Raw genomic sequence first — 9,326 nt, 5'->3', positions numbered from 1 at the left:
GACCCGGTCTGTCTTGGCATGGCTGGGCTGTTCACTGGGAGCTACTACCTGGCATTAGGAATTGTCAAGGTCTGGCTCTGCCTGGAGACAGAGCTGGGCCAACACGGTAAGCTACTCAGCGTTAACTTGCTCAGGGAGTTAACACAACTGACTTCTAGAACACTCAGTCTCAACCCAATTACCTAGAGTTACTAAGACTTCCCCATGCATGAACGCCCCAGACACGTTCCGTTCCCAAACAACACCGTAGTTAGCATGTGACCCCCCCAAAAAATAGTACCTTGAGGGTTAAAATCATTCTGTGCCTCTACACCTCCTTGCTGCACCATTGTCTAGAGACCAGCCAGGAGCCAATTCAAACAGAAGTAGGGAAGGCGTAAGGCCCCGCTGCCATTTGCAGAAGCTGCAGTCAGACCACACGCACAAGGCTCCCGTCGGCAGCAAAGCCGCACTCGTTATCCTGCCGAACCGTAAATATTAACCCGGCTGTAAAAGTTAGATCTCTCCCCTCCTGCCAGCGAGGGCATTATTCCAGGAGAGCGACGGGGGAAGATCTGTCTGCAGACCTTTTGTTTAGTGCTTGCAGATTCTGACAATGCCTCGCCGGAGGCACTTCTTACCTGAGGGAATCAGGAGAGACAAGGCAGTAGCGGATGCTGATTTAATCACTTTATTGACAGGTCTTGAGGTACGTTTCTCCCCTGATTCCCCAGAGAGCAACCTGTGTCGTGCCCGCCGCACTGCCAAATCGCTGATGGCTTTTGGAGTGGTAAAGTCTGGGCCTTCATTGCTATTACTGCGAGCGCGTGGATCAGAGAAATCTGCAGTGCTCCCAGCTACAGTTTAAATTAAAACAGATTAGAACCACAGGGAATTCCTAACAGTCTATTCCCCTACAGGCAAAATACATTAAATCAAAGTCATGTTTACACGAAGTCCAAGAGTAAATTTTCCTAAGAAGAAACCCCAGGGCTTGAATTTTTATTTACAGAAATGGTGTTATTCTGAATACAGAAAATTAGCGGCTTCTGTTCTGTTGGAAAAGCTCACTAATGAAATCACGTCGCTCAGTAGCAGCTACACGAACCCTAAAGCTGTGGTGCAGTTCTGCAGGCAAGCCATTTCAATGGGATCGTTCACAGATGGAAACAGCTTTACGGAAAGTGCTCCATTTTTAAAACCAGCAAGAACTGTCAATCTTTAAGTTAAAACTGCCTGTAATAGAAAAGCCAGGTTCTACTGGAGTTGCACATAAAAAAATCCACTTTAAGAGAATACTAAGGTACTAAAGTCAGGGGAAGTAAAAATGTGGATTGCAAAGACAACCTTAATTTGCCCCCTCCTGTGCACCATTGCAATTTAGTCCTGAATAACTTACACTGCTGTCTAAAACGTAATCTGCAACAATAGCAGATGCTGGGGGCTGGAGGGCTGTACTCCAGCTCCGTGCCTCAGTTCCCCATCCGATACCTTAAAGGGGCACTGTGAACATACATTAATTAGAATTTACAAGGTGCTCAGAAATGAAAGTGGTGAGCATTGCAGCAAGTCCACATGGGAAATTAATCATTCTGTCTTCAAAAGCAAATTTTAAGCGGCGTGCAATAAATAAAGCCTAAGGGTCACATTTTGAACAATGAGGACAGAACAAAACATTGATCATCGTTATTTAAGTGGGCATGACTGCTCTGCATACTAAGTAAAGCAGGAAGTACCATGAAAATAAAAATTCAAAGCACCATTCCCAGAGACCTCCGTACTAGATGCCAGTTCAACATTTAACAGCCACAGAGTTGCAAAGAAGGCTCCCAGACAATGCAGCTCCCAGAATCGGAGGCTGCGTGTGAAAGGACTGCAATACCCATGAGAGGAGCACTCGGAGGCAGTGACAGGAATTAAATTCTTCTCTTTCAACCCCCAGCCTCTGACTTAAGTTTGCAGGCTGGGGACACCGGAGCAGTGGCACCCCTGACTCCCATGTGCCGGATGAAGACTGCTCTAAAGGCATCAGGGCTGCCCAGGGAAGCTGCAGTTTTGCCCGTTTCAACTCATAGATACTCAAATTTGCAATGAAAGTGTTCGTGCAGTCTTTAATAGCACGTTTCTGGCCTTTCAGTCTGAAGGTGAGAAAGCACGGTTTCCCTACGGCACCTATGTCCCCCAGGTAGGCGGGAGCTTACTTCCTTCACTCCTATGCCTTTTCCCATAGGTTAATGGAGTACACGATGGCAGCACTGGGACTCTTCCAGGAGGATGAGCCATAGAGGAGAATGGGACAATTTTGAAGGAATTTCAGACTGGATTGCAGAAGAGGAATAATGAGATGAGGGGATCTTTGGCTGTACTCTGGTCTGGAGGCAAATTTCCTTAAGACATTTTCACCTTCTGCTATCAATTGACCATCGCATCTGCCCAGCACCCTTCATCTTGTCCTTGTCCAGTCTGACTCCCTGCCCAGCAGCCCTTTCTTCTCTTTTCTATCCCAAATGCATCCACAATTACTTTGCCTGATTGCTCTCAGTTTCTCCCAGCAACCTGTTTCTTATTTTCTTACCCTGTTAATCCTTATTCTTCAACACCACAATCTAGTTCTTCCCCTAAATATGCCTTCCTTCTCAACTATTACCTTGCCAACCTTCCATTCAACATCCTCACTCTCTTACATTGGTCCAAATTTCCTCTTTTGCCTCCTTACTACTTCCCACCAATTCCCAGCTCAGGAAGCCTCTTTTCCCAGAAACTGGCAGCTTCACCCTCTGCCTTCCCGGTGCCCTGAAAGGGGCAAGAGCTGAGGACACTGAGCACACAGAGCCCAGCCCTGCAGTGGCAGCAGCCCAGGGCACCAATCACAGGGAAGGTCCAGCTCAGCCCAGCACTGGAGAATGGTCCCAGGACGGTCAAAGCTTCTGAGGAGTCCAACACGGGCTTCTAAGACCCACTCTACTAAACCTGGGCTGCATTTTCTTAAGCCTGCAACTTGGCTAAATTTGGGGATGTTTGGCTGAGACAGCAAGTCCCTGACGCAAATCCCATTCCCTCAGCAAATTTCAAGTCTCTACTTCAAACTTTTTGGATAAACAAAACCACAGGAAGCAGGGATCTGTTAGTATGGCTGACGCCCAGATCCTCCAGCTCCAACTCAGCAGTGATCTGCTCTGACTAATGCTGAAACTAATGCTGCCTCAGGTAGGCACCCAGGGGTTGGAAGCAGGCAACAGGCCTGAGAAGACCTTAACCAACTTGAAGTGACAGGACTGAAATGGAAGATGTAATTTTGAAGAGATTAAACCACTGATATTACTTCACAAGCGAGCACATGAACAAAATATGCCAAAATAACCACTTAGCATGAGACACTGACAACACCTGGCATCCAAACCCACGGTTTTACACCCATCTGCAAGCCAACACGGCTTTTTGGGGACCACGACACCACCGCACCAAGCACGTACCTGTCAGCGTTGAGGCGCTGCTGACGGCCGCCGAGGGGGTGGCGCGGCCGGCATCACTTTCCAGCGGCAGCTCCTGCTCCACAGGCTGCTCTGGAATGGGCACCGGCAGCCCCTCCCGCGTCTGCACAGTGGACAGGAGCATCCCCTCAGACTGCGGCCTTTTGAGAACAGCCCCCTCGTCCTCGGCGGAGATGGCAAAGCGGGGCATGTCAAGAAGCCCCGAGCAGCGTCGGCGGACGGTCAAGGGTGGGCTGGAGTCACTCTCCGTGTGTGAGGATTCCGACATGGACAAGCGCTTACGCAGTCTAAGAGGAAAACCAAGACAGAGTCCCCGGTGAAGTTAGAGGGATAACGAACTTTAAAGGGAGAAAATAGCACACAGACCCAGCTCACACATCCAAAATTAGATTTCCAATGTTATTCCAATATTTCCAATATATTTGATTGTTAAGTTTCTAAGAAATGAAGGAATAAAACCAAAGAAAAATACAGTACAGGGAATAGGCTATTAAATATTGTAAGAATCACAATTACAAAATGTAAATCACCATCCATGTTCCTTTTGGAATTAGATGAATTTTGCTTTCAAAGTTGCTGTAAATTTGAAGCCAGGAAGGCCTGATGCAAGATGAAATGCACACCCGTCAGGAGTGTAATCTTTTTTAATGGAGTCGTACAGACTAGGTCACAACCACATTTTATGATCTTTCCAAGGCCAAACATCAGTGTGGTAAGCTGTACAGTAGTTGCACAAAATGAGATACACCCCCTTTTTACAGAAAGTTTGACAATTATTTCAGTAATGCCAGAAACACAGTGACTATCCAAATTCTGGGTATTCACATATTATACAGACATTTTTTATTAGAACATAAGATTTGGTTTGGGATATTCTGAACTTCAGAAACTTTGGACTTTCCTAATGGTTTCTCTAATTTGTGACAAATGGTGAAAGTCTGGCGACGCCAGACTTTGGATTCACAGACGTTTAGGAAAAAACTGCTGTCAGTACATCTCTGATGTAACTAGTCTTTCCACAAATGAAAACTTTCTAAAGGGTTAGAATCCCTTTAAATTAAAGTATTTGCTACCAATTCAGGAGATGCTGGTACTTAACTAGATACATTCAAGGACCACATCGCTTCTACACATTCATTTTCAGCTATTTATTCCTGGCTTCACCTGTGGAACTACATCACATGAAGCATTCCTGACCTAACACTTGTCATCGAAACTTTTTGCACAGGTCAGTCCTTCTCAGATGCTAACAGAAACCAGAAAACTTAGTTCAGCAGAACGTACATTTCAGGAGACCCAATCACCCAGCTGCGGTCTCGACTCTTCAAGCCACCAAGGCTGTCCAGTCGGTCATCTTTTTCTTCGCTCAGACTCCGTTTAGTTGGTGGTGGAGTCTTCCTCTCCTCGTGGATGGAAAGACGTTCCATGCTGCTGTACACCTGCATGTAGCAAAAGATCCTTCTGTACAGAGAAAAACAAACCTACGTGGCCTCTTCTGATCAAGGGGCAGAATCTCTTCTCAAAGATGTGACATGCTCTAAGTGTACCAGGGACGAAAGGAAAAAGGCAAGCCTGCGAAACGTTAAATACGCACACACGCTACAGCACCCAACACCTCTCCTCTGAAGACAGAAACACTGAGGCTTTGTAAAACGACTTGATCTTTGTTTTTAGAGTTTCTCAGATCTAAGGGGAGATACGGCTAAAGCAAGCTCCCCAAGTCTTGAAGGCTGGCATCTGGATCTTGAAATCTTACTACACAAATTCAATTCAGTGATAGGCATCACGCTCATGACCCCATTTGATTATCATCAGTCTATCAGCATTGCCCCAAGCTCATTTCAGAACAAAAAAGTCCTGCCCTCCTCAAGGAATCTACTATAATGCTGACAGCTTAATGAAAGTGCCTTTCTTGGTTTTACAGCCGTCTTTAAATAATTAAATGATTAAGCAAAAAAAATCTATCCTTTTAAAACTACACTTGACTGTGGAACTAATTTACATAAGAAGAGATTAATGAAAATAATGTTATTAAAAATTCAGAGCATCAACAAGATAACTATTAATAAATCATATGGCTGAATTGTCAGACAAGAATTTCAAAATATAATGAGTCTTTTATGCCTCCCCCATTACAAATGCTGTATAATTTTCCAGGTCTTAAAATAAATTCATTAAAAGTGAACTTTTTCCTCTTTGTGGCAAAAACACTGAACCCTAAAGAAAAGCTTCAGTCTAACAGATGAATAATGCTCATGGTGAGAAAAGGCAGAAAAAAAGAAACCCTTACATACTCATGAGAACTTTTTCCAAAACACAACTAATCCTCAGGTCCGATTTGAAACATCCTTTTGGTGATGCAAATCAGGAGCAACTTCATAAAATTAATGGTAACTGTTACCTAAACCACTGTAGCCTGGCTGAGGACAAAGAACAAACTGGTGCTTCAGCACTGACCTCAGCAGTGGAAATCTAGAGAAACTGTTGTGAAAAGCTCAAATATGTTTCAGAGGCCCCAAGTAAAATTCCTACTCCCATCTCATTAACAGGAGGAAAATACAATTCCCAGAGCAGAATGACCTCAAACCAGCATTTCTCTCCCTTCTGCTCCTCCCCAAACATACTTTATTTTATCCCAGCTAACAGTGGAGTTGTACTGCTTTGAAATGTCCAGAATTTCAACTTTTTATGTCCCATCACCTGAGTAAGAATGAGACCTGCACAGCCCCGAGCCCGGAAAGCATGGCTAGAGGGGACCTCCTCAGGGCTTCCTGTCCCTTTCCCCACCTCAAAGCAAAACCAGCTCTCTTGTACCTCCTGACAGATGTTTCTCCAACCTGTTCTTAAAAGCCGGCGGAGATGGAAATTCTACAAATTCCCCAGGCAACTAATTCAAGTGCTTAATTATGGTTCAACACTGGAAACTTTTTCTTACCATTTACCCTGTATTTCTCTTGTGCCCACCAGTTCCGGGTAGAACAGGAAGAACTCCTTTCTTTCTAGCAGTCATGTATTCAGAAACACAGTAGGGTTTATGTTTTGTAGATCTTGTATCACTCTCGTTGCTCTCCTCTGGACCCTCTTTTACTGGTCCATGTTTACTTTCAAGAACACTGCCCAGCACAGGACAGTTTCCCAGCTAAGGCCTTCCTACTGCTCAGCAGATCACAGTCACAGAATCTTTTAGGTTGGAAAGGACCATTGTGATCATCAGGTCCAATGCTTAACCTGGGACTGCCAAGTCCCCCACTAAACCATGTCCCTAAGCACCACATCTACATGTCTCTTAAATCCCTCCAGGGATGGTGACCCCACCACTCCCCTGGGGAGCCCGTTCCCATGCCTGACAGCCCTTTCTGTGAAAAAATTTTCCCTAATATCCAATCTAAACCTCCCCTGGCACAACGTGAAGCCGTTTCCTCTTCTCCCATCACCTGGGAGAAGAGACCGACCCCACCTCTCTGCACCCTCCTTTCAGGCAGTTGTAGGGAGTGATAAAGTCTCCCCTGAGCCTCCTCTTCTCCAGGCTGAACACCCCCAGCTCCCTCAGCCGCTCCTCACAGGACCTGATGGATTTCCCCATTTTCCTCATACGCTTTGCAGAAAATACTCGTGCTCGCCCAGTATGGTAACTGCCTTTTCTTGGCACATCTAACTACTCACCATGCACTATCTGCCCAGATCCTTGTCACTTCACTTTTTGTTCCTCAGGCTGTGTATGAGACAGTGAACAGCAGAGGTGCAAACTTCACCTGTGCTCTTACTGCATGGGATCCCTTTGATTTTAGGCCATTATTCCAAAATGTCAGAACCAATTTTCATCCTAACACCATCCTGACACATACTGGAAGACCCTTTCAGAATGACACTGTTCCAAACAAAAAAGTTTTGGACACTCCCTATGCCAGCATCCAAGTCATTAGTGAAAAACATGAAACTGGATCAGATGCAGAAGAGACCTCCACAGTACCCTGCACATCAGTGAAACATCAAGAAACACAAAATCTCGTTCTGCAATTATTCTGGCGCTCACCTCCTAATAGGCCACAAACTGTCACAGAATAAACAATGTATGCAGGTTTTTTTCTTTGTGAATACGAATCACCACATGACTCCCACATATCACCTGCATATGATTAAAATCTACCTCATAGGAAGCAATGAAACTGTGTTCCTCTCTAGATTTTTGAATTTCAAGGAGCCAGCATGCTCCTACCTTGCTGAACCTTGGCGAGCACGAGGAAAACTGCCGTATTTCCACATGATCATCGTCATTGGTGTCCTCCTCTTCTTCCGAATCCAGGTGTTGGTACCGTTCTGAACGGGCTGTGAACAAGATGTGGCACATTTCATCAGTGCAGGGAGTGTGGTTAGCTCTCACACCTCAAGCACCCCTACTTGTCTGCTTACGAAGAACTCCGAGTGCCCATACACCGTGCAGGGTATTTTCCTTAATGCTGAAACACAGCCAGTTTTGCTCATCCTGTACAATTAGAACACCTCCTTCCTACTGAATTCATGTTGTATCATCAGCTGTATTATATTCTAAAAGCAGCTGATACTCAGCAGGTGTCTAATCCTGCAGACCCTTGGTGGTGGGGGTATTTCTCCCCTGTGGCAAACAGTCATATGGAAGGAACACGGAAACAATTCCCTGTCCCAATTTCCAATAAACAGCTTTAGAACTGTACAAAGTCCGTCCTGCGCACATACATACAAGCCTTCTTTAAAAAATATTTACCACAAAAATATTTCCTCCTCTCCCTCCTGCAAGTAGAAAAAGGATTAGATTTCGTGAAAGAAAATGGGCAAGCAGCCAATATGCAAAGCTTTTTTTTTTTTAATGCAAAAATCTAAACTGCCTCCAAAGAGATTTTGTGCTTCGAGATTTGCAGCGCTGGATTTCTAAGCCAGCCACATTGGATTTTGCGGGGCAGGCATTAATAAGTTTGGCTACAGAAAGCCGATTGCTATACTGAGCCAAATTTGCTCCACTCTATCAGCCAGAAAGCTACTTTTGTAAATTCTAAAACTTTCTGCATTAGGGTTTAGAACAGCAACACCAACTCTTATCAGTGTCTATGCGAGATATTTCCTGATGTGAGAATTCCAGCCTTTATAAAAGCCTCACATCAAAGGCACCCCGATAACCTGGGCACCTGGGGAGTTTGCCATCCCTCCTGCTTGACAGACCCCGTGACTGGCACCACTGAACATAACGTGGTGCTTTTACCCACCAGGATCCACTCGCGGCTGCTGTGCTGCACCTCTCCCAACCATGGATCCAATTCAGTGACCGGAGCTCAAGCTTCAATGTCCAGTAAATCCAATTAGCAGCGGGAACACACCGCCACCTCGGTTACGGCATGTATGTTGTACCAATACAACCTCTGCACATGCAGAACACCCCTCTGCCCAGCCTGACTCGCACTGCTCTCTGCAGCGAGTGCATGGAGATTTCTCAAGCTGTCTCTCTCTCCATCCCACCCCAAACTAAAAGCTTCCTCCCCAAACTGGGATGGCACTATCTAAACAGGATCGCTGCTTTTGCAGCCGAGAGGCTGGAAGCAGACTGCTGTCTCCCTCCCTTCACACTGATTTAAGCACAAGAGCAGAGCAAAAACATGCTTCATGTGGAGCCCGAGAGTCCCATGACCCTGGGAGAAGGATGGAAGAGATTCTACTGAAGTAGGGCAGAAATTCCCATAGCTCTGGGAACTGGAATAGCTCCATATCACCCCGTGCTGCAGTCGGAGTGGGGGAAAGATCCCCCTGCCCAGTGACAAGCCCAGGCCCTTTCCACCTGCTCAGCTCCCCAAGCCAGATGAGAAAAGCTACAGTGCAGAGGCTCTGGGG

The 9,326-nt window shown here is 45.8% G+C and overlaps 1 protein-coding gene across 1 annotated transcript in view; it reads right to left on the bottom strand.

The window, feature by feature from the left end:
- LOC104514032 (microtubule-associated serine/threonine-protein kinase 2-like) overlaps positions 1–9,326 on the bottom strand; it is a 66,456-nt gene that overhangs the window by 7,294 nt on the left and 49,836 nt on the right. The window contains exons 21-24 of the mRNA XM_010157563.1: positions 7,687–7,796; positions 4,755–4,909; positions 3,453–3,757; positions 621–836 (exon numbers count right to left, since the gene is read on the bottom strand). Coding sequence (XP_010155865.1) covers positions 621–836; positions 3,453–3,757; positions 4,755–4,909; positions 7,687–7,796 — 786 coding nt within the window. The remainder of the gene's footprint in view (positions 1–620; positions 837–3,452; positions 3,758–4,754; positions 4,910–7,686; positions 7,797–9,326) is intronic.

This window comes from Eurypyga helias, unplaced genomic scaffold (genome assembly GCF_000690775.1).
Source record: "Eurypyga helias isolate BGI_N326 unplaced genomic scaffold, ASM69077v1 scaffold14438, whole genome shotgun sequence".
In the NCBI taxonomy this organism is placed as follows: Eukaryota; Metazoa; Chordata; class Aves; order Eurypygiformes; family Eurypygidae; genus Eurypyga; species Eurypyga helias.
Note: the sequence above shows the minus strand (reverse complement) of the source record. Positions and strands in the feature narration are given on the sequence as shown.